The sequence below is a fragment of the Coptis chinensis genome, chromosome 2 (genome assembly GCF_015680905.1).
Source record: "Coptis chinensis isolate HL-2020 chromosome 2, ASM1568090v1, whole genome shotgun sequence".
NCBI lineage: Eukaryota > Viridiplantae > Streptophyta > Magnoliopsida > Ranunculales > Ranunculaceae > Coptis > Coptis chinensis.
In genome coordinates this window covers 93,882,522-93,907,191 of record NC_141457.1, presented here as the reverse complement: position 1 = coordinate 93,907,191, position 24,670 = coordinate 93,882,522, and the positions used below count along the sequence as shown (strand labels likewise).

Sequence of the window (24,670 nt, the reverse complement as noted above, 5' to 3'; positions counted from 1 at the left end):
AATCTAATAACCATTATTAACATAACTGTTGCATGACAAATCAAAGAGTATTTATTCGCAATCTACCACGGCATCCGTTGCCTGCCAAATAACAATTTAATTAAGCTAATCCAGGACTGGAAAAAAGGACTTGTGGACAGTATATGGTTAATTGCTTTTGAGTAAATTTCACCTGATAAATGGACGGGTAACAATGAGACACATTCTCTATTTGTCACTGAAACTAACCTAAGGCACAAATTTCAAACCATCTTATTTGGTTTCTATACGTCCAAATTCTCTATCTTATTTACCATGTCATATATTCGGCCTAAATTCTACGTTCTTAAACAGAGAGGTAGGTTTGAGTAGGACACAAAGTAGAAGACACAAAATAATTAATTAAGATGAATTGCTAACTCCTGGGATTTGATTTCAAATATAGCACGACATAACTCATATGTGAATCAGTAGCTACAAAATGAATGCACTAATACACTCCTGATCTGCGTATGAGTTGTCAATATAAGAAGAATGCGCTATACAATCCCAATTTGAAAAAAAAAAATAGCTGAAACAAATTTGAAAATATGTAAAATGAACTTAAATACTGCTCTAACATTTCTTCCAACAAAAAAATATCTAAAAACCAAATATAGTCATAAAGTTAGAGTCTAAAAATGAGTTGCTTCCATCACCATAATTAGTAATAAACAATTCACCATAGTGAAAAAGGACTGAAAAATACATACTTCTAGGGCCCTCAATACTTGAGAACTAATTCAAGTCCGTTCTTAGAGATTGATAAATGCAAATTTATGCATACCTATTTAATGTCTTTCACTATAGTACTATGAAAAAAAAAACGATGAAACAATGCAGTAATGATAAAATTGTGTCCATTTAAATTTGATATATGCAAAGTGTTGTAGAAGAGACTGAAGATAGTAATGAGCAAACCTTTTTTTTGCACGATAATGCTATTCCCTGGTGCCAAAGATGCCACATGAGAAATTGGGAAGCAAGAGAAGAAGTTAGGCTTGACAACGGAACAATTTTTGTATTTATAATTACGGTTTCGCTAAACGGAACAATTTTCGTGATAAGTCTGTTGTTGTTTGTTCCCTTCCTGGGCCTCGCTAACTTAAGTATCTGTTCCTTAGAGCATTCCCAATGCAAGGATTGCAAGTTACTATTTTTCACCTCGACAGTATTTCCCCTCTTTTCCACCGTTTTGGTGAAAAGCAAAGTGAGGCTGCCCAATGCAAAGGTGAAAAAAATAATCTCGGACAGGATGTTGGATTCCGTCGGAATGTAAAAATCGAAAAAACGCACCGGACGGAATGAAACATACCGACTAAAGTTTTTAAAAAAATCGAAAACACGCGAGACGGAATGAAACATTCCGTCCGAAAAAAAAAACCGATTTTTTTTTAAAAAAACACACGAAACGGAATCCAACGTCTTGTCCGAAGTTCACAACTCAGCCACTATCTCGATTAAAGGCTTCACCCTCGTTTTGACTTGGGAAAATAGTCACCTTGGTTGCATTGGACAAAGGTGTTGAACCATAAAAAGGTGAATAAAGTCACATACCCCTAAACCCAAAAAAAAAAAAAAAAAAAAAAAAAAAAGAAAGAAAGAAAGACTGCGTGTAAGGTTGCACAGAGACAAAATTTAATAATTTCATTTTTCCTACTTAAAGAGCAAGCTTTTGGTAAGGTTCAATGGGAAAAAAAAGGTTTTGGGGGGAAACAATTATCGAATTAGATCCCTATCAGCATCCTCATGTGTAAAGAATATACATATCAATTGTGGAGCTCATTTTTTTTTTCTTTCCCAGACAATTCCAAAATTTGTTCTGCAAAACTTGGTACAGGGGTAAATGAATTATATCTCAACGACATACGCACAAAAAGTGGTAATAACACTTCATCTAGAGATGGACTGTTCAAATAGCCAAGGGCATTTGCATGAGACCATCTCCTTTGTAGCATTCTAATCGCTCTCAACAATGTTAAGGGTGTTTAAACTCTATTCAGATAGCAATTTTACAGATTTAGTTCTCCACACTTTTTTTTCACTCTTTGTGATTTTCCCTTCTGACTTCTCATTTTTGGATATAGCCTTCTTGATGGCTTTCATCTTTCTAACACTCTTTGATCTCTTCATGGGCACTCCCTTCTTGATCTTTTCTGTTGAGAACACCGTTAAATGAATCTTTAGTCAGTAACTTCTGTTATGTGTCAATTTGGGGAGTGTCCGATCTTTGTGAAGGCGTCGAGATATCCATCGGCCGCACCATTTTTCTTATCTTTCTTTTTGTTTCTCGCTCTTCCCCATTGCGTTAGTGTTGAATCTTGGTTGTCTATATAATATCGTCGTCCAGTTCTAGGCAGAAATGTCAAATAAGTCCAAGGCTCCTCTCACAATTTATGTCACCTAGAATTCAAATCAAAGTGCCCTGCTCCCCACCACACATCTTGTATCCCAGTCTCTCTGTTTCCAGGTTCATTCTCATCATTCAAGAAATCCTCAGTTGGTTCTTGTTCCTCTCTCTGTGTTAACCCATCCATGAACCATCTCGTCCATGTGAACTACCTGTTCAAGTCCTCCCAAGTTATGACCAACCGAACGAACATCAGCCTAATACCCAAAAGCATTCCCTCGCATAGGATGAGCAAGCATCTCAGCACGAGCTTGCTCTACTTGTAGCATCGCTACCATCCGCAGCCTGGTCTCTGCAGCCTCTCTGTTAGCCTTCTCCTTTAATTCCATCTCTGCCCTTTGCCCTTAATTCCACCTCTGCCCTTAAATTAGAAGAGCATGCTCAACCATTAGTTGTTCTTTTGCTCGTAATTCCCAGTAACCATTGCAAGTAAAGCTGAAGTGACTCTGAAATTCGCACGCGAAAAGATCCTTTTCAAATATGGCACATTTCTACAGAGAATAATAATTTTCTATGGGAAAATTCAACAGACTGCAAGGGAATAGTTTCTTATTTACTTATGGAAAAGGGTTTTGGGGGGAGGGAATAATGTTGGCAACATACTTGAGTTCAAAATGAGTTCCACCTTTTATTCAAAATGAGTTCCACCAATAACTCCACCTTTTAATCAAAATGAGTTCCAATTCTTTCAATAAGCACACACACACACACATATATATACACACACACATTCATATATGTGTGTGTGTGTGTATATATCGCACAAATTTAAATAGAACTTCGTTGCTGCAATTGCCCAGAAAATCTCACACCATATCATAACTACAAACAACAAAAAATGAATAATTGAACCATACCTAGTACTGGTTTCACTTTGTTGCTTTGCAATCGGCAAACATTCATTCTGCAAAGGGGTTCTGCAAAAGATAACCATAACCATACACCACCGCTCAAAACCCAACCTTGCATAATGAGTTAGACTAAAAACACGACATATGGTTTAATTATCATCGGTAAATCCAAAGTTGGTTTGTGTCAAATAGTCAACTCTCACCCACTTAAACTTTGTGTTGTTTTAAGGTAAACCAAAACTTCAAAGTGCCTCCAAAAAAAATCACAGACCTCAAGCAATAAAAACAAAGAAGCAAGCCTTACAGGATCGAAAAGAAATAGACCAAAATTTGTGTAGCAATGGTGTCAAATAACTCATTCATAGACATGCATCTAAAAACAGACAAATAAATAAAATAAGAAAAATTCTCGGTCAATTATACATGATAAAGTTCCTAAAAAGTAAAAACCATTTAAAGGAAACAAACACAATCATAAGTCGTAAGGGCGTAATTAGGATCGAGAATTAGACTGTTGAACTCCTAACCTAATAAGCATGACACCACCGCTCAAAACCCAACCTTGCATAATGAGTTAGACTAAAAACATGACATATGGTTTAATTATCATCGGTAAAACCAAAGTTGGTTTGTGTCAAATAGTCAACTCTCACCCACTTAAACTTTGTGTTGTTTTAAGGTGAACCAAAACTTCACAGTGCCTCCAAAAAAAAATCACAGACCTCAAGCAATAAAAAACAAAGAAGCAAGCCTTACAGGATAGAAAAGAAATAGACCAAAAATTGTGTAGCAATGGTGTCAAATAACTCATTCATAGACATGCATCTAAAAACAGACAAATAAATAAAATAAGAAAAATTCTCGGTCAATTATACATGATATAGTTCCTAAAAAGTAAAAACCATTTAAAGGAAACAAACACAATCATAAGTCATAAGGGGGTAATTAGGATCGAGATTTAGACTGTTGAACTCCTAACCTGGTAAAATCAACGCTGATGGAGTGAACTATGATAATAAAAACTAAAAACTAAAAAATATTAGGAAATAGAAACTCGAACATAAATTAAAATCAAACAGTAAAAGAACGAGAAATGCATACTACACCACTTGATCGTTAAAGTACAATTGGTTGTAAGCGGAAATAACTAAATCAAATTGATGGAAGGGCAATTGATATTAGAAGTTCTAAGGTGGAGTTTTTGAGTTTGAAAAAAAAGTGAAAACGCACTGATCGATTTTTCTTTCAAGAGACCAACAGTAAAAAAAAGGTGCTAAATCGGTTATTTTTCTCTTCAATTCTCCAAGCTAGTCATGCTTTCCACTCCTCTTTTTTTTATACACCATAAGAATCAGCAACCTTAACTAAAAAAATACGTTGGAATGATAGTTCTAGGAAGAAGAAAAATCATCCTTAGAATTGCATTATACGCTACAGGGACCATAACAGGATAAACCAAAAAAGAATGCCATCAATAGTGGAAACGAAAACACTCAACTGAGATTAGAATTTGATAAGTTTTAAGTTTGTTCCTTGTCAAACGGTCAAGCCCACAGAAGAATGGTAGGAAAGAACTAAAAGAAGGCGAGTGAAAGTGGATTAAATTTTGAAGCTAAACATAACACCATTGGTGCGTAGGTTAAACTGAAAAAGTAAATTAAACGCTAAGCTAAAAGTATATGAACACTAAGCTGACCTCTTCCATGGCAAAGCAAGGCATCCATAGTGCAAAAGGATTTTTTTTTTTTTTTTTTTTTTAAAGATGGAAAGAGATGTCTTATGACGACGTGAATCAACATGTAAGAGAAACACAAACCCACAAAAGATCGGTATAAAGCGAAGAAACTGACAATGAAATTAAATATAAATCCTGAAGTGTCAATATACCTGATGATCGCCAAACTCAGGACAACACATTTAGTAACTGATAAGTCCTGAAAATGTACAATGACTGCTATCACTGTATAAACAAAGAAATTTAAGTAGAACGATAGAATAGTATCAAACCAATAAAAAGTAAATGTACTAAAAATAAGTCATCCTAAAATTCATTAGTGCGAACAATTAATGACGGGTTATCTGTAATTTGGAAAAAATTTCAATCACTAAGATAAAACACTAAAATTAGAAAGAGGAAAATTGAAGACACCTCTTCCGTGGTGAACCAATGGGTCATTGACGGTTGGAAGGTAATCTGGATAACCAAAGCAATCAAAAACTTTTCGTCAAGTTTTATTGGGAAGAAAGTGTTACAGGATTAAAGAATATTAAAAAACGAAAATGAAAGAAAGTATTACCTTTGATTCTGAAAATGGAAAACAGGGTTGGTTGGTTGCAAAGGGCTTGATTTGATATCAGGGTTTTAATTGGGAAAGGAACGGAGAAGAGGAATGAATTTTTTTTTTTTTTTTTTAATTGGGAAAACGCGAAATGGTGTCTCTGTTTTACGAAGACGTTGAGTTTTATAGTCCGGAAGATGCTTTAAATTACCGATTAATTTTCCGTGTTTTTTATTTATTTTTTTGTTGAATGACAAATTTACCCTTGGACATAAGTTTTGTGAAAATTTTATTGGTGAAACTTTTGGGTACCCTTTTTATTTAAAAGATTGGTCTAAAATAGTGAATACGGGGACTAATAAACGGGGCAAGTTTTCCCATTATATATAAGATAAGTACGTAAGTAAAATTTCACCTAGAAAATTATTTCAAACCTAATTTTTTGTAGATATCATCTACTCACTATAAACATCATCTTTACAAAATTTTAACTCATTTGGAAATCTCTAACCTAGACAAAAGATGATTGCAAAAACATTATTTTCTTTACCGTTATATTTATTTTTGAATAAATAGGTTGGTGAGGGAGTGTTTTAAAAACTATGCAATTAAAAAAAAAATTGGTTAGTTTTTGTTATTGTTTTTGCAAATTTGTCTATCTCGATCACTTACTGTTTCCTAAAAGCTATATATGGTTTCTATAGTTTTCAAGTTTCAACTATTACCTGTATTTTTAGCCTAAGGAAAAAAGAGTATCTATATACAGGGAGTGACTCTTAGGGACATATTGGAGAAAAAAGTAACTCTCATAAACCATCTTTTTTTTTTTGGATAACTCACAAGGACCAGGTAGATGAAAGGTCATCAAGTATACTCTTGACGCGAAATTAAAAACGGCTCGGGTAGATGAAAGATCAAGTATACCCCTGCTGCAAAATAATAAATGATCTGACCCAACCGAAATGACCTAGTGTATATAGTATGAACAATGATTGTTCATATCTATTTGGAGTATCATACCTCAACATAATGTATGGTCAGTAAGAACACATATTGAAGTATGAACAATAATTGTTCATACATACCTATTTGGGTTGTTCATGCCTCAACATGAGTTATGAACATTCATTATTCATACCTATTTGGGGTATGAACAATCACTGTTTATATCTCAACATAATATATTATATGATCAGTAATAACACATATTGGAGTATGAACAAACACTGTTTATACCTTAATATAATGTATGATTTGTAAGAACATGTTTATACATCAACATATTGTATGAGGTACGTTCACCTATTTGGGTATGAACAATCACTGTTCATACATCAACATAAGGTGTGAACACTCATTGTTCATAGCAAAACGATATAAATGATAATATTGGAAAATATTTATTTCAAATCCAGACTATTTGTCTTTATAGGTTATTTTAACCTAAAAATTGTCATTGTGAGTTATTTAAAAAAAAACACTAGTTCGAAGAGTGATTTGTACTTGAAAATGGGCTTTGGGACAAATTTATTAATTTATATAACCATAATGTACTCTACTTTATTTTATTTATTTTTTATAAAGATAGTTATTACCCACAAAAAATCTATTTAGACTCTTTTCATAACTCCCCAGCGACTCCTTGTCTTACGTGGCACCCAAATTATATTTATATTTCTAAAAATAAAAAAAACAAAAATAGAAACAAATAAATAAGTAATAACTTACCCAATTAAATAACTAAACCCAAAATAGCAAGAAATAAATAACAAAAACTTACCTATATTGCACGTAGAAATAATAAAAAAAGAAAAATCAATGCCAAAAAAAGTTTCACTCCCTCCTCTCTCTCTTTCTTTGTGAAAACTACTGGCTCTAAAAAGCCAAAAAACCAACGCCAAAAAAAAAATCAAACACAACGTACCCCTTTTGAATGGAGAATAAAAAATTATTCGGTTCTATTAGCTTAAATAAATGTGTAGATGAACTAGACATAGAAGACAGTGAATTGTATGAATATCAAAATGGTGTGATTGAAGATGAAAATGGTAAAATAGGATGATTTGTTTGCCACACCCAATTCAACTTTTTGATTTTTTTTCTTTATTTATTTATTTTTTGTGAAAATATTAATAAGTTTGTTGATTTATTTATTACTATTTTTAGTTTTAGTATTTAAGTAGGTATGTTATTTGTTATTATTTTGTTTTTATATTTGGTTTTTTATTTTTAGAAAGAGAAAGTAGGATTTGGATATCATGTAGTAAACGGAGTCGGAAGTTATAGTTATAGAGGGAGTCGGAATAGAAATAGAAGCGCTCTAGTACCCATAACTCTACTTCCTTCCTCAATATATATCCATTAAAATTTCCGTTCTTTACTATCTCTTATCCATATTTTTATCCTTGTCATATCTTATGGAAGTGCCAACAGTATAAATTATTTTTCCTAATTAAAAGATCTCGAATATTTTATTTGCAAGTTTATCAATCCTTGTCTCCTCGATTGACAACTATCCAAAACATTGCCATAAACTAGACAGGAAAAAATCCTCCTACTCTCTCTCTATGTATATATCGCAGAAAAGGTGGTCTCTTACTACAGTCTCCAACTACTTTTTCTTTTGTCAAATAAACCACCAATTTTGTTGATTGTTCATAACTAAGGAGTGCCTAATTATCTGTTCTCTATCACGGAAGCTATCGTCAAGGATTTAAACAACTATTATCCAAAGTCCCAACACTATAAAGGTTTGAAGAGAGGTAATTACTTACTTGATTCTTCAATAATTACATGTTAGTTGAATTTCTTTACTGTTTTTATGGTACTATGAACTATATATAGTATAGGTAGTCACTTTTGTCACAAACGTAAATTTGAGGAGGTGCGTTGTCTTATGCTTAACACCCACATTGAGGCCTAGAGAGTATAATAATATGAGTTCCTCTACCCCGAGGATATCCTCATAGGGACGACATCAAGATCCAACGGTCCGAAAATCAAAAACAAATTCACATTCTCTCTCTTTTTGTTTGTTTTTTATTTTCGGACCGTTGGATCTCGGATCCAACGGTATTGGCACACTCATCCCTATAGGGATATCCTCGGGTAGCCCAAATCTAATAATATATTGTTATCGTTTTTTTCTTTTTTCCGATAATGAGTATATATTAATCTCATGAAGTGAGTATTGGTTTCTGTTACGAAAATAAAAAGTACAAAAGGAAGAGCAGGGGATTGTAATCAACAATGATATTATACTTCAAATTTTTTGGAATTCCGAAGGTTCCAAAATCCGATATTTCAGATGGAATTCCAATATGTTCCAACTAAATATTGAAATATATATTTTTCGACCTCATTCAGTTATTTCGATTTTTCCAAAAACCGTAATATTCAATGGAATTTTGAGATTCTGTTCGAAATCACAAACTATGGAGAATTGTGTAAGAGATTGAGGACGTCTAGCACCTGTAGGCAGATGGCAGTATTTTTTAGTGTAATACACCCTCCCTCACTCCTGCCTGATGAGTGTCCTAGATTCAATCAAACACTCTCTTTTTCCTGCCCACACTAGTTTTACTCTAAGAGATTAACTGATAAAGAAATTTTGACACTTAGTGCACACTATTCTTGAATTTTCAAGCGCCAGAACTCACCAATGACGCGGGCGAGCAGTAGGCATATAATATCGATCTGTGTAACTTTTAGGCACCAAACTCAGCTTCTTAATTGGTGAAGGAAATAAAGATTTCAGTTCGCGCGTTCAAAGTTTAAACTTTAAACAACTGTATTAAACTAAACTACTATGAAAATATTTGTTCTACCGTTTTATATTATTGCTTTATTGACCACCCGTAAAGTCCAACTCCATTCCAAGCAAAATTGAGGCCAGCAAAAGCCAACAGCATGCATTTGTGTTTGTTCAGTCATCAAGTTTGATTAGAAGTGTGTTAAACCTGGTGAAAAATATAAACAATGAGATCATAGAGTGTGTTGCTTGAAACTTGCGTCAGTACTTCAATAAGCCGTTTTTTTGGGATAAGTTATATATAATTTAACTAGTATGGAATGCATGCATGACAGCTTGAGAAAGAACATGAAAGGCTTATTTACTATCAGGGCCGGCTCAAGCCAAAATGTGGCCTTAGGCGAGAGCTTTATTTGCGAGGCCTTTATTTCCTAGGCCATCTATAATCACAAAAAAAAATCACTATATATTCACAATTTTATTATAAATTAAGAGCGAAAATCTAGTATTATGACTCAAATCGAATGAAAAAACGACAAAAACGTAACCAAATAAACATCAAAACTATAAATAAATAAAAGAATAGATTCATATTGAAATAAATAAATAAAATCAAATAATAATAATAATAAAAATCAAATTTGAGTATTAAATGATGAATTGATAATTAACCATTTAGAACTCAAAAGTGAAGACAAATGGTTAAACTTGAAATTAGTGAAATAGAACAAGTGAGAGAGAAAATTTTAATGAGAGAAGTGTAATGACAATTTCTTTAATTAAGACAGTTTAATTAAGAGAGAGAATAAGAAAATGCATAGAATGTGGAGATTGTTTCACTAAATGTGGGATTTTCCGATTTGTTTTTATTCTTCCAATGAAACAATTTGATTAAATGAGCACACTCCTACAAAAACTGAAATTACTACGCGCTTGTAGCCATTGGATTAATATTAATACATCGAGATGTCATTTGTGCGGTGGACTATTGGATTGTATACACTCCACATTAATTCACTCCGAAATTTAGTGCGTGGATAGAAAACTCATTTGTAAACAAATTGACTATCATATCCTTTTTTAGCATTTTTTTCTTTATAAAATTAGGTAATAATAAACAAATATGTGGATAAATTAGGAAATATGAGGCCTTCTAAATTTGAGGCCTTAGGCGGCCGCCTGACTCGCCTAAGGGTTGAGCCGGCACTGTTTACTATGAAAAAACCGAAGTCCAGAATCCAAACAGATTAGTGTCTTTTTGTTGAGGTAAGAAACGCATAGTGACTGCATCTCATGAAAGTCAATCTCCATGAGATCGAGATAGAATCCCTAACAGATTCGCACACTGTAGTGGTCAAGCTCATTGCGTCATAGTATATACGTATCCTCCGTGATTTAATCATAGAATAATTTTTAACTTCTGAAGTTCTGAGAGTTAGTTTGATTCAATACGACCTCATTGAATATTATTCTGCAAGAGCATCTCTCATTATGATAATTATTTAGTGGAAGGGAACAGAGAACATAGTCTGGAATCTGGATTGGGTCCACTTTTCAATACCTATGTAAAAAGATGGCTAATTAAGATGGTTTCAATATCAAGATTCTAAAGTGATAAGAACATATTTATATCACTTAGTAAATTTAAATAGACAAATATATAAGATGATTCCTTTTATCTTATTGGCTCCTCTTTGAATTTTGTTGTTTAAATATTTCTGATTGTACATTTGTACTAGAAGATCTATATTTAGCAGGTCTGCATAGGAGTAAAATTGAGTGTACTTGGATGAATATTGAATGTGATTTTATCTTTTTAAATTATAGCTTTACCGAAAAAGAAATCATGTTCATAATTTTTGTGAATTTTGTGAACAACTGGTGTAAGCTGGCTAATGCAGTATTGGTAAGTTAACAACTTTTTTGTTTCAACAATGGTAAGCCAGCCAACTCATTATTGATCCAATGCAACATATCTAGAGCACCCTTTTTGAAATGGGTGTCATTTTTCTTGAAAGGACACCTCTTTTGTTTATAAAAGCAAAAATCAAATTTGTTCTGCACTTCTACTTTGGTAGTGTTCATTTAAGTTCCTTTTGATTCTCACTTTCAAGACTGTTTTGTCACTTTGCTTATCACATCCAAAATAATGGGGTGTTGTGGTGGTCAAGAAGTAAATGACAAAGACTGTTGACTATTGGCTTGTGTAGAAACATCAGTCCATCTGCCCATAAATGACACTCTTCCTCTCCCTTTCTCCTGCTTCTTTCTCCTCTTCTTCACTTCACATAGAGAATGCTGTTTCTTTCTCCTCTTCTTCTTTGTTAGTGTTATATGTATTAGGAACATATACTGCGTAACAAAGCTATATACTTCACTAACTTAAGCACACTTCTCTTTTCATTCTTATTATACAATTCTAGCTTTCAAGTCATGGAAGGAATCCATCCAGCTGATGCTTCAGCTTGGAGAGAGTTATTCGCTCTGTTAAAGAAAAATCCTTATGTTCTTCGACTCGCCTTCTCTGCTGGGATAGGTGGCTTGCTGTTTGGATATGATACAGGTGTGTGTGTTTTTTATGATATGTTCATAGATGTTATCAACCCGTCAAGTTTGTTTTTGTTGAGTGAAAAAGTTCATTAAAAAATAGTTATGTGAAAATATTTAATTAGATGTTGTAACAGTTTACTTATTAGCTTATGGCCTTTTGTCAAATTTTTATTATAATTGGTTTAATCAAACTCATTTTCTTGTCATGTTTTGAGTGATCAGGAGTGATTTCTGGAGCACTTCTTTACATTAGAGATGATTATACTGTTGTTGATAAGAAGACATGGTTACAGGTAAGAAATTTAGCCTATAGAATAGTTTTTCAGATATTTTCTTAAGCACCAAAAGATTTTCTTGAGATGTGGATTTCAGAAAGGTTGTACTTCCCAAGTAAAGCAAGCTGCAAAATCTGATAGGGTATAATTTAAGAAGAAAAATTATAGTACCCAAACATGTTGTACACAGTGTTGTCAGAGGAGCCAATACAAATTTTCCGTATAGGACAGATAACAGTTAAAACTTGTTCCGGTTCTAGTCTATGTAATAGTATTGGATCGTTAGACAATTATGCGTTCAACATGCTTGGACACTCAAAAACTCGTACGGACACGTGGAAAATTGTTGTATAGCAGATCTTCTGAACTATTTTTTTTGACGGCCAGTTTCCAACTTATTAAGTATTATCTTCAAAACATGTTCTGCCCTTTGCCTTCAAGAACCATCCCTATCATGATTCTTATTTTGATCAAAAGACAGCAATTACCATCCTTTTCAAGAGAGCAATTAAGCTCAATCTTACCATTCTACTCAGAAGTCTCTCAGGGATGATAAGAGAGTGCGTCCGGTGGAAGTTGTGTCCTGTACTCATGTCTATTATAGGGCATGAGCGCAATGTGTTTCGAATGGGGCTTGTTTACGTCTGATGGCGTGATGGAGGTACTCTCTCATCCTTTTGAGAGTTCAAACAATGAACAGATGATAAATGTATGGTGTCTCATACTTTATGAGCAGCCTAGCACATGTTGTCATATTGGACACGTTTATGCTTGTACAATTGTTTCGTTTCATGTCTGTGTGTCCTGAGCGTGTTTAAGTTAGTGAGTTGGTGGGTGTGTTACTGAATTTGAAGTATCAACTTGAAAAACAGAACACTGTCTAAAACAATGTATTAAGAGTTGCTTCTTAGCATTCCTCCAACTAAAACAAACTAACGAATAACAAGTTCACATGTGAGATTTCATTATCTTACCCCAAAACTATAATAATCTCACTATGTGCTTGTACACAGGAACTCATAGTGAGCATGGCGGTGGCAGGAGCCATTATAGGAGCAGCAATTGGAGGCTGGACGTGTGATCGATTTGGACGAAAGATCTCAATTATTGTTGCTGACATTCTTTTCTTTGCTGGGGCCATCCTCATGGCTGTTGCACCCAATCCATCTGTCATCATTGTTGGCAGAGCTTTTGTGGGCCTTGGCGTCGGAATGGCATCAATGACAGCTCCGTTGTACATATCTGAAGCTTCTCCACATAACATCCGTGGTGCACTAGTCAGTCTCAATGGCTTCCTCATAACTGGAGGCCAGTTTCTGTCTTACATAATTAATTTAGCCTTCACAGAGGTAACACATATACCAGTTTAAAGAGAATTTTAGATTTATGTTCTTAAGATAAAAGGTATTAAGTGCTAACCACTTCATGGGTTTTAATAGGCACCTCATTCATGGAGATGGATGCTTGGAGTTGCTGGACTTCCTGCACTAATCCAATTTGGCTTGATGTTTTTTCTGCCGGAATCACCACGTTGGCTATATAGACAGGTCCTTCAACTTTGTTATTTTCTGCACTTCTGCACTTCAGCTTTTCAAACATGCATATCTGTATGTGAAATTTATCTTACATATTCAAATTGGTAACACATCTTTCATTTTCAATGAACCACAGGGTAAAGGAGAAGAAGCCAATACCACACTTCGAAAGCTATACCCGGCTGATCAAGTCGAACAAGAGATTCAAGATCTTAAAGATTCAGTGGAGAAAGAAGCCAAGGAAGATGCGTCTTCAGAAAAATACAAATTTGTTAAGTTGTTTCAAACTAAAAGTGTAAGGAGAGCTCTCCTTGCAGGTGTTATGCTTCAGGTATTCCAACAACTAGTGGGCATAAATACGGTTATGTACTACAGTCCTACCATTGTTCAGCTAGCTGGAATTGCATCCAACCAAACTGCGCTGCGTCTCTCACTAATTACATCCAGTCTGAATGCCGCTGGCACCATAGTGAGCATTACTTTTATAGACAAGACAGGGAGGAAGAAACTTCTGGTGTACAGTTTGTGTGGCGTTATAGTCTCACTTGCACTTCTGACTGGAGTCTTCAATCAAACAGAAAAAAATTCACCACCAGTTGGATTTGTGGAGACAGCAAAATACTCTAATTTTACATGTCCAGCTTATCAGCCATCTGATTCTTGGGACTGCATGAGGTGTTTGAAGGCTCCAGATTGTGGATTCTGTGCTTCTTCTGAACATAAGGTGAACTAAGCATCTCCTCCCTTTGTTTCATTGAATCTAGTCCCAATACCATACTTCTTGCGCAGTTGCGCTTGCCATTCAGTAGGATAACTTCAGTTGTTATTGTTTCAATATCTCTGTGTTTCTTTGTTCTTAGTTTTAACAAGTGCCTTTAAAAACTGCAGCTTCGCCCTGGAGCATGTGTGATAACAGATGGTAAAATGAAGGATGCCTGCAAACTGGACCATAGCCTATGGTACACAAAAGGCTGCCCAAGTAAATATGGATGGTTGGCACTAGTTGGATTGGCCTTGTACATCATGTCCTTTTCTCCTGGTATGGGTACTGTCCCATGGATCGTGAATTCTGAGATCTACCCACTGAGGTACAGAGGCGTTTGTGGAGGAATTGCTGCGACTGCAAACTGGATTTCAAACCTGTTCATCGCTCAGACGTTTCTCACCTTTACAGAAGTACTTGGGACTGGTTGGACATTCTTTGGATTTGGAGTAGTAGCTTTCGTTGGTTTAATATTTGTACTAGTTTGCGTACCAGAAACCAAGGGTCTTCACATTGAAGAGGTGGAGAATATGTTGGATCAGAGAGCTTTGCATTACAAGTTCTGGAAAAAAGACCCCAAACCCATAATTCAGAAGGGCTCAGTCGTTTGATCAACATTATGATTTGAGTTCTCTTCTTCTTTAATTTTATACTTTATATAGAGGTGATAGAGAACTTAATATCAACATTGAGCTTGTGCAGCTTAAAAGTAGATGTTTAAATTTCATGTTTTCTTAAAAGGGACCCTTGTAACTAATATAAGGGAAGACGGTTAGTGTATTGTTGACAACTTGACACTCTTCAAATGATACAAGGATACGAGGAACGGTAATTATTACTAGTAGATATGTTTTCATGGATACCGTGTTTTGAAAAATTGAACAGTCAGCTAGATTTATGCAGCGTGGAACAATCACCTGAGATGTGATTAACGTTTCAAACTGGCCTTTACGGTCCGGTAAATGTTGATTTGTCTGATGACTGATAATAATAGTCTGATATACTGATGTACAACCAAAAGAATCGGTTGTTTATTATGCTGCAAAGACCAGCGTTTCGTCCAACTTTCGAGAATCCTTTTCTGCTGTAATGGTTCTTGGCACAGTCGGGCATCAGTCCTTTGAAATAAACTTGGGCAGGGAACAAATTCATCCCAAGGCAGCGAGAATGGACTGAATTTTGCATCCCAAGGCTATAAATGGATAATTATTATGCAAAACTTAAATGTAAAGTGTTCTCACGAAATAAAACGAGAGTCTAGCCAGTACCCAATGATTCAAAAGAAAAAGAAACAAATTTAACAAAGCCAAGTCCAAAAAACTGTAGTGAAGGAAAATAGGCAATCAAAACTGACATATCAAATCACATAAATAAATAGACATGGTAAAATCAAATGTCTCCTGAACACAACTGGAATGCATACACCAATGAACAACTTAACAATGAGTCAATAAATTTAATAATGATAAAAGCACACGACAGAGTTTCGTCGTTTAGGCTTTCTAGAAGGCATTCGGTTTTCCTCGAACAAAACAGCTACAATGCCTGAATAAATCAAATAATCCGAATCAGCATATAGAGATGTATAATGTCATTGCATATCAGGAAACTTAAATGTGATTATCCATTCCATTTTAAGTTCGCAAGAAAAGGTCTGTCAATATTATTCGTTCTCTATCTATGAGAAACATACAAAACACAGATCAATTAAAAACAATAGCATGCCATGCTGCCCATGCAAGAACTTCTGCATGTCACAACGATAGGCATAATCTGCATTCAACTGTCAGGTTGTAGTCCAATGCACACGTTTCTTTTTTATTTATCTTTTGGAAACCGCTTCTCCTAAAATTAAGAAAAACTAAGACAGCAATGGCTAATGTAGTAATCTTGTACCGATAATTCTCCAAATATTAATAAACTCTGCAATGAAAAGCTCTTATTGCATCCAATGCAGGAAACCAATGGTCAGTTGGTGTAAATTCATTCCACCAAATAGATAAAAACAAACAAGCTAGTAAGTCGATAACAAGCAAGCACATACATCACTAAGCAGTTCGCTACGAAATAATTCTAGAGTCTGAGCTCTGAAGCTCAGTTTCAGACTTCAGACTAGTCAAGAGACTTGGGCCTCTTATAAGACTTAACCTCAAACGCGGAAGTGCAGATCAGGACAGAGATATAACTAACCCCCCCCCCCTCCCCAAAAAATAAATAAATAAATGAATATGGTAAGTTTTATGTCCAAGGAGACAATATTATTAACTGAATGTTCTCAGAAACACTATCAAAGTATCTGGAAACAGTACAATTGTACAAAAGAACCTCCAAAGAGCAGTACATTACAAGAGAAGTGTCGCTTTGGGAAGAGGTTATGCAGTAACTTCATCGACTTTGTAGACAAATTTAGTGTCACATGGCTCAAAAGCTCGAGTTGCTCAATGTTAGTTAACCTGGCCCCAAGATTGGATATGATACCAAATGTTAATCAGCCAATACTTATCAAAAAGCCCGATTTCTTAAGAGAAGAAGAAAGATAATGAACCATTTCTACTTTTGTCAGATTTAAGATTTTATTTGTTGAAAAGTTAGACTTGAAATGGCCGGGGTCAGCACCTTCATCTTGACGTTCTTCTTGTTTGCCATAATTATTTAGCCTGTTAGAATCAGCTCAAAAAACAAAGTCAACAGTCAGATCTTAATGCATGTTGTCTTGTTCTTCTCTCAACTGTCTCTTCTTCCATGACCTATCTTCTCGTCTCTACTTTTGACTTCTATGGTGGCAACAGATTTCATGATTTAACAAACGGCCTACTCACCTAGCAAGACGCGAAGGAAAGCAAAGAGCTCAAAAAAAAAAAAAAGGCAGATTGGTGTCCCAACTGAATACAATAAAGAGGTGTTCTCGAGGCCAATTGAAGAATTATTTCTTTCCACGAAGCCCAGATAATGGTATTCGGTAAAGTGCATTTTGCTTGAGAAGAAGGTGGATGATTCAGAATGAAACAAAAATATTAGGTCAAGTACTCAGACAAATGATGCTTTATGACATTGAAAGCCAGAAAATCACTTCATTCCAAACTCAAAGGGAAAATCCTAAACCATTTAAACTTTTTGGTCAACCTGGTTCCGTCACATACAATATGTGTCTGACACTAACTCGTGGATACGTATCTAACAGGATTATTTTTAAAATACGGTGTCTGTAAAACATATATCTATATCTATATCTATATCTTAATATTAAAGCTCCTACAAGGAGTATTTTTTGAGCTCTATTAAAATTCCACGCCATCTCCTATTATAACGGGAATTCTTTTCCTATTAAAACAAATTATAACACTTCTAATTAAAGAGGGAATTTCTCTCCATTGAAAATTATTATAATTCTCCTATTAAAACGGGATCTCTCTCAATTGAAAAACGGGTTTTAAAATTTTCTCTCTTATTAAAATAAATTCTAGCACTTCTAATTAAAGCAGGAATCATTCTCCTATTAAAATGAGAATTCATCTCCTATTGAAAAGAGAAAATATAGCATATCTAATTAAAACGATAATTATTCTCCTATTAAAACATGATCTCTCTCCCAATTGAAAAAAAAAAAAAAAAAAAAAAAAAAAAAAACGGGTTTTAAAACTTAATTAAAACAATTTGTTAGAAAATTAAAATGGGATAGCGACTAAAACGATAGTCCTAATTTTCTAAAAAAAATCTAAATATTTTCAAAAGAGCCAGTGCATATGCACGGGCCTACAAGCTAGTCTTAATATTAAAGCTCCCACAAAGGGTATTTTTCGAGCTTCCAGTCATCTCCTATTAAAACGGAAATTTCTCTCCTATTTGAAAAATATAAATTCCTCTTCTATTTATTATAACGAAAATTTTTATCCTATTAAAACAAATTCTAATACTTCTAATTAAAGTGGGAATTCTTCTCCTATTAAAACAAAATCTCTTTTCCAATTGAAAAAATGGGTTTTAAAACATAATTAAAACTTCATTTAAAACAATTTGTTAAAAAATTAAAACGGGTTATCGACTAAAACGGTAGTCAACGCTAAAACGGTAATTAACGGGTTAGAAAAAAAAAAATTAATGTTTTCAAAAGAGTCCGGTGTGTATGCACGGACCTACAAGCTAGTAAGTATTTATTGATTCCATGCACCTCTCTTTCCCCCTAAAGTCAATTAAAAGTCAATTAGAAAGGAAAATTAGAACATAGAGCCTATATTTATTGTCTAATTAGTTTTTAGTAAATCCAAATTTACTAAAAACAAGTTATTTTCGTTTTTATTCTTTAAGCCTAATATAGAAGTGTCTAGGAGTCTAGTTTGTGAGTTCTGTCGGGGCAAAACGTTAACCCGACACTCGAATGTTACTAGAAGGCTCGAAAGAGATGGGAAATTGGGATTTTTGAGAAAAGTGACTAATTTTAATATTTTCCAGATGAGGAATCCGGGATCAAATTCTTTTTTCAAGATAATTCGGAGGATGAAGCCTCTCTATATATAAAAGCTTCATAGAGATTGTCGTTCTTGATGAATCCTAGTGTAATCTAAAATAAGATCATTCCTTCAAGATCATTCTATCCTTTGCGCAAAATCTTATGATTTCTAGGATTTTTATCTCTTTATTGATCTAATCATTAACGGATTGGATCCATGGATCGGGCCCATTAGGATGGATGGCCAATCGGACTGTTCGAACTTTGATGTATTCAATAACGATCCAGTGTTTATTTGGAGAACAAGCTTTGGCCCATATCCAGTCCATGGTTCGAGTACACTTTAGACTGGAAATATAATGTATGGTATACACAAGTTCTTGTAATCTCAGAATGTTACTATTATGATATAGATAAATTAGAAAAGTGATTTTTAATGTTTTAGTAAATTTCGAAGATAATTTGATAGAGTTCTCTATATAAAAAGCTTCATAGACGAAAATTGTGTAATAAACTCTTCAATATTATCAATAAATTTATGTTTCAATTTATCTCTTTAATGTTCTAATTAACTTTTAATATAAGACATTGTTTGGATGTTTCAATTATTTTGTTCTACATTACAAACCGCGGATTTGAAGGAATGTTCTAGGTTTGATATCCAGTTCAAAGTTGAAGAACATTTCCACGATGTAAATACTAGTTTTCTTATGTTCAAAGTATCTTTGGATTGAAGATTTTTATTGGAGGATTTGTGTCTCACCACCCATAGTGTTGATACAATCTTTCTTCATTAAAGATCATAGACGAGAAGGCAAATGTAGGAATTTTTATCAATTTCAACACACCAACCATAGTGCAACCTCCATATCTTCAGGTTTGGTTTTCTATTATCTCTATTTTTCATCTTCCACCCTATCACTCTATCACCAACGATCCTTACCCACCATTGCTTTCAATAAACCACCATTGCTTTCAATAAAAAAAAAATGCTGAAAAATTGAGTGGAAATTACGTCATATTGCTGACCTTCTACCGATTGGAATACATAGAATTTGATTGCATGCTATATATCATTATGAAGCTTATCGAATCCACTTTCCAACCTAACTAACGGCACATTGTTTGGATGTTTCTAGAGAGAGATACTTCGATTTTTGTTCTACATTACAAACTGTGACGAAGGAATCACTTTGTTCAGGATACTGGTTGTGCATCGAGGTACTAGAGCAGAAAGGCATGGGTCACCACTAGTAATATATCCAAGAAACATTTCCTCTTTCACTGCTTTTCTTTCTCCAAGCGGTTGAGGTTCTATGGAGGATCTTGCTAGAACTTATTTCTGGCTTGTTCAGTAGGACTTTCAAGTGGTGCCAATAGAGTTCTGATTTCTAACCTTCAATATGCTGACAAACGGATGAAGTTTCTAGGTCTATGGACTATAGGGCTTGGGTGCAACAAGTATGATTGATAACAATGAGGACAGATCATTTTAGACATAATTCGTAGCATGCGTGCAACACAAGCTACAAGTAAGTCCATTGAAACACAAGCATCCTAGTGCTAAATCTAAATGATTCTAACAGTGTGTTTGACAACTGAAATTGGAAACTAATTAGGAATATAATGGAGTTGGAAACCATTGGAATTGAATCCACTATAATAGAATTTGATTCTAACTTACAAAACGTGTATTTGGCAAACGTTCATAAATCATCGGAATTCAATTCCTATTTAAATTTTTGTGTTTATTGGTTGTCATATAGAATCCTCTAGGAACTCCAATTTGACTTTTTTTTTTTTTTGTATTTGTTGGGGTAGGGGGGAAATCCTAATTGGCTTATCTGAGGGGTTAATACTAAACTTTTTTATTTTTTCCCCAATTTTGGATTAGACACCTAAAACAAACACATCCTAAGTCCTCAAATATCCTAGCTTGCTTATCTAAAGTAAAGTTGAAAGAAGAAAAGTAGTCCAAGTAAAACAAAAGAAAAAGAAGTCATTGTCACAAGAGCTACCACCTCTAAGAAGAATAGCAACACGCAACCAGTCATCATTTTTATTTTTATTTATTTTTATTGGTAAGTTTGTTTTAAATGAGATCAATAACTCTTTGATGGTGGTGGGGTTCAATTCCCAGCCGCCTTCTGATATCATCTCCTTTGCCATAACATCCCTCTATTTCTATCTTTGCCTTCATCTTTTCAATTTTTCAAGGTTTATTTTTCTAAATAAACAAATAATTCAACACGTACTCATACCTAAATGTTATTCATTCCTAACCTTAATGAACCACATCAATCTCACGGGTGGTTGTACTGTGTTATATTTTTGAATCTCCCTATGCTAGGGTATTTGACAAAATGCCTGGCTAAACCATTTTTATCCATTAAAGGTTATAATTATGTGATTTTGAAGTTTTGAACACGGACTCTACAAAGAATGTATATAAGCACCCAAACTAGTATCATTTTTTCCAATCTAAAAGAACACTAAACAAGTCTTTGCACGTTTACATACATGTCTTGAGTTTTTATGAAGCATAATACATTAGATCATTTAACCCAACATTAACCATCTATCTGGGTTAGGCAGACTCCAACGTCCAACCTATATTAAATTGAATTCCTTTGGTACATAGTTCCTCTTGCATCATCTTATATCGTTTCTGACATTGTTTTCTGACATTTCTTGTAATAGAATCCTCATGTACTCAAAGAAATGGGCCATTTCTATGTTCGAAACAATTTTTCAGTTCTTTTCTCTCTTGAACATTGAAAATGAATTGAGCCTAAGATGTTGTCAAAACTCAATGCCAAACAGTAAAATAAGAATATAATGTGGACACTAAAGATTTGATTGACTCGGAAAGTATTGTGTCCACTAAAGATTGGATTGATTCACTCAGATCACATTGCACACTAGATTGGATGGATTGGTATGCAACCAACACTATTGGATAGCACTAATACAAATGCACCGTATTCCATTTCTTGACACATGGAAAGGGTGTACAAGCCTAGCGAGCAAATAATCAGATACAGAATTATAAAGCAAACAAACGAACAAACAAAACAAAGAGACAACCAACCGATCCATCTTTGCAGCAATCAATGCTGGAATCAGACAAGACAGTAAATGAAACAACCTGGAAAAGATATGCCAAGTTGCAATTTCGATAATATCAAGAAAATGGTCAATGACTCAATGTAAAGCACAACAATGCAACGTAGAAAGAAGAAATCCCAAATAAACAACACCTTGAGAAACAAATCAGCAAACAATCATGTGAAGTAACGAAGACCAAAAGGCACATTGAGCATAAAGAAATTCTGAAACAAATTAAAAAACAATATAATTTCAGTTTGGATAATTAAATTTAAATAAATCTTACCAGTTCAACGCTTTTCTTTTCCCTTCATGTCTGAATGCCTATTTCCATCGCCATAATAGAGGTGCAAACGGCCATCAAACCCAGCTGGGAACTGATTCTGATCAGTAGGGCTAGCATTCGACGCAGCGGCATTGTTGCCGCCTATAAAGAACGGCATGTTTGTTCCATCTGTCGGAGAAGTAAACCTTTGTTGAAGGTGTGATGATGAATTGGACTGAAGGGTCCCCCTATTATACCCAGCAAAGCCAGAAGAAATGCTGAAATTGAGGTTGTAATCGTTTCCCGCCCCACCAACCGGTTCTGGCTCGGGGATAAGATGATGATCAGGCAAGAATGAGAACTGCTGCAATTCAGGATGATGCTCATTTGTGACATTGAATGGTGCTGGCATTCCAAAATGAGGTTGGTTAGAAAAACCCGAAGAGAAATGGTGGTTCCTAGACGACGGGGTGGTCTGACCAAATAGGCCAGTCGAGAAATGGTAATCCATGGACGTGGGAGGCGAATGCCGAGGTTGTTTAGGGAAAAAGCTAGGAGAGTTGTGGTTTTGCTGGGTAGATGGAGTAGGACTATGATTATTTGAAGCACCACCAGTGAGAAGTTCAGTGAAAGATGAATTCTGAGAATTCTGTTGTTCTTTATCCTTATCTTTAGCTGCTCTTTCCCTAGCTCTTTCTCTAGCTTTTACACGAATTTCAGACCGCGACAGCGATAAGACTGAACCTTTACTAGTTTCAGAAGTACTACTACAAGCCGATTTCGATATAGAAATATGCTGTTGGTAAGTTGGATCATTTTCCAGCTCAAATCCAGCTTGAGAAGTAGTCCTAGCTAGCTTTTCATCATCACTTAATTGGTTCGTCGTGACAGGATACTTACTATCAAGTGAAGGAAGTTCTGCTATAGAATCAGAAGCAGCTTTAATCAACCATTCAACAGCTTTACTCGGCTGATCATATCCTAATCGATCTTGAAGATCATAAAATTGTATAGCCGTTGAAACAGAAAGCCGAACTCTACGGTCTCTTAAGCCCTTGGCAGTTAACACTTTGCTATGCCGATCTTTCCCACCGGAAGCTCTAGAAACCCTAAAAATCCTGGAAGAATGCCAAGCGCGAAGACGATTGTTTTCATCCTCACCACCACCACCCTTGTCTTCTCCATCTTCTTCATCTTCATTATCTTGATATTGCTTATTATCTCCACCACATCTTCTTATTTGTCCACTTATCTTAGCCTTAGACTCATTTCTAGAGTTATTTACACCACCAACTCTTGGCAATTTACAAACTTGTGTATGAATCTCTTCCATTTCCATTCCACTTTCATGCTATACTTGTATTTTCTTGGTTAACAAAAGTTGAAATTGAACAACTTTTTCTTTTTTACCACTTTCAAAAGAAAGTGAATAATGCTAGCTGCTGCTGCTGCTTAAAAGCTAGTACTGTGTACTTGGCATTGATGACGAGTATACCCAGTACTTGAAAATAAAAGTCTCTTGATCTATCACATTCACTGCCCCGGAAAAATGTCAGCTACTCAGCTGTGTTGTTGCTGTGCTGGTGTTAGTATCTGCTTTTTTCAGTCCTTTTGCTTTTAAGCAAAACCACTTATTACATATGTATAAGCCGCTGCTATCACTGTCTTGCATACACTGCTGAAAACTGCATATCAGGAAAGAAGAAAAACTTACATTTAGTCAAAGTTAGTAAAGATGATAAAATTTACTTATAATGTAGTGTTAAAGATTACCATGTCCTTTTTTTTGTCAGATCTGTGGTTTTGAGCTCCTGAAGCATAAAATAACACAAGTAAGAATTTTAATGAGCATAAGTTTTGTGTTCATATAGATTTCGCGTACTCTTGCTTCCTCCTAAGCAAAATTAGTTGAGTCCTCGAGATTTGAGTTTGTAAATTTGTAGGACAAGTGAGATTGGAAGAAAGAAGGGGGGAGTGTTGTCTGAGAAAGAGAGGATAGGTTGGATATTTAGGATGGGTTATCCGAAGCCCTGGAGTTTGGGATGAGCTAATAAGTTCGGTATTCGATGCCCCTAAGAGTTCGCCATTCGAGCATTCACCGGCCTTATCGGGAAAACACAGACATAGCGCCGTTTCCTTTTATATCATGTCTCCTTTACAATACTACCCCCCAAAATCCATGACCTCAATCGCGCCCTTGCTAAATATCTTTTTTTTTTTTTTTTTTTTTTTTTTTTTTTTTAAATTTATTGGTGAAGGTCAAATAACTAACTAAGTATCTTTTAAAATGATTAGGCCGTGACTTTCCTTTTTCTTAATTTTTTTTCATGTATTATGTGTAGTTTTTGTGTGTACGTGTGATTGATTGAATTTACAGTATTCTGAAAATTTTCCCACTAGAGGTTTAATTTTCCAACT

At 34.7% G+C, this 24,670-nt stretch overlaps 2 protein-coding genes and 1 long non-coding RNA gene across 6 annotated transcripts; 1 reads left to right on the top strand and 2 right to left on the bottom strand.

The window, feature by feature from the left end:
- Nucleotides 1–2,752: 2,752 nt before the first annotated feature.
- On the bottom strand, nt 2,753–5,707 carry LOC147519109 (uncharacterized). Its single transcript, XR_015214188.1, has 5 exons — nt 5,577–5,707; nt 5,429–5,473; nt 5,167–5,239; nt 3,286–3,345; nt 2,753–2,874 (listed from the first exon to the last, which is right to left on the bottom strand). It is a non-coding gene; the product is annotated as an uncharacterized LOC147519109 (long non-coding RNA).
- A 2,374-nt stretch (nt 5,708–8,081) lies between these two features.
- Nucleotides 8,082–15,292, top strand: INT2 (inositol transporter 2). 2 transcript variants are annotated; one of them, XM_086590777.1, is made up of 7 exons: nt 8,082–8,320; nt 11,733–11,872; nt 12,082–12,152; nt 13,148–13,483; nt 13,574–13,681; nt 13,806–14,393; nt 14,558–15,292. In XM_086590777.1, the coding sequence occupies exons 2-7, from the start codon at nt 11,743–11,745 to the stop codon at nt 15,041–15,043; spliced, it is 1,719 nt and encodes a 572-aa protein (XP_086446903.1). In that variant the 5' UTR covers nt 8,082–8,320; nt 11,733–11,742; the 3' UTR covers nt 15,044–15,292. The 2 variants fall into 2 exon arrangements, with proteins under 2 accessions (XP_086446903.1, XP_086446904.1); XM_086590778.1 differs by lacking the exon at nt 8,082–8,320 and adding an exon at nt 10,455–10,575.
- Nucleotides 15,293–15,770: 478 nt separating this feature from the next.
- Nucleotides 15,771–24,431, bottom strand: TCP2 (TEOSINTE BRANCHED 1, cycloidea and PCF transcription factor 2). Of its 3 annotated transcripts, none has more exons than XM_086590774.1 (4): nt 24,026–24,364; nt 22,274–23,937; nt 21,971–22,027; nt 15,771–15,977 (listed from the first exon to the last, which is right to left on the bottom strand). In XM_086590774.1, exon 2 carries the CDS (start codon nt 23,589–23,591, stop codon nt 22,278–22,280), a length of 1,314 nt encoding a protein of 437 aa, XP_086446900.1. In that variant the 5' UTR covers nt 23,592–23,937; nt 24,026–24,364; the 3' UTR covers nt 15,771–15,977; nt 21,971–22,027; nt 22,274–22,277. The 3 variants fall into 3 exon arrangements, with proteins under 3 accessions (XP_086446900.1, XP_086446902.1, XP_086446901.1); XM_086590775.1 differs by lacking the exons at nt 15,771–15,977; nt 21,971–22,027 and adding exons at nt 16,875–16,920; nt 17,020–17,089; XM_086590776.1 differs by lacking the exon at nt 21,971–22,027 and having other exon boundaries at nt 24,026–24,431.
- Between the last annotated feature and the right edge of the window lie 239 nt (nt 24,432–24,670).

Excerpts from the sequence above, each read along its gene's own strand:
- INT2 (XM_086590777.1), top strand. The coding sequence starts at position 11,743 with ATGGAAGGAATCCATCCAGCTGATGCTTCAGCTTGGAGAGAGTTATTC. Across the intron at positions 13,484-13,573 it reads TTAATTTAGCCTTCACAGAG|GCACCTCATTCATGGAGATG; the intron begins GTAACACATATA and ends GGGTTTTAATAG. Across the intron at positions 14,394-14,557 it reads GTGCTTCTTCTGAACATAAG|CTTCGCCCTGGAGCATGTGT; the intron begins GTGAACTAAGCA and ends TAAAAACTGCAG.
- TCP2 (XM_086590776.1), bottom strand. The coding sequence starts at position 23,591 with ATGGAAATGGAAGAGATTCATACACAAGTTTGTAAATTGCCAAGAGTT.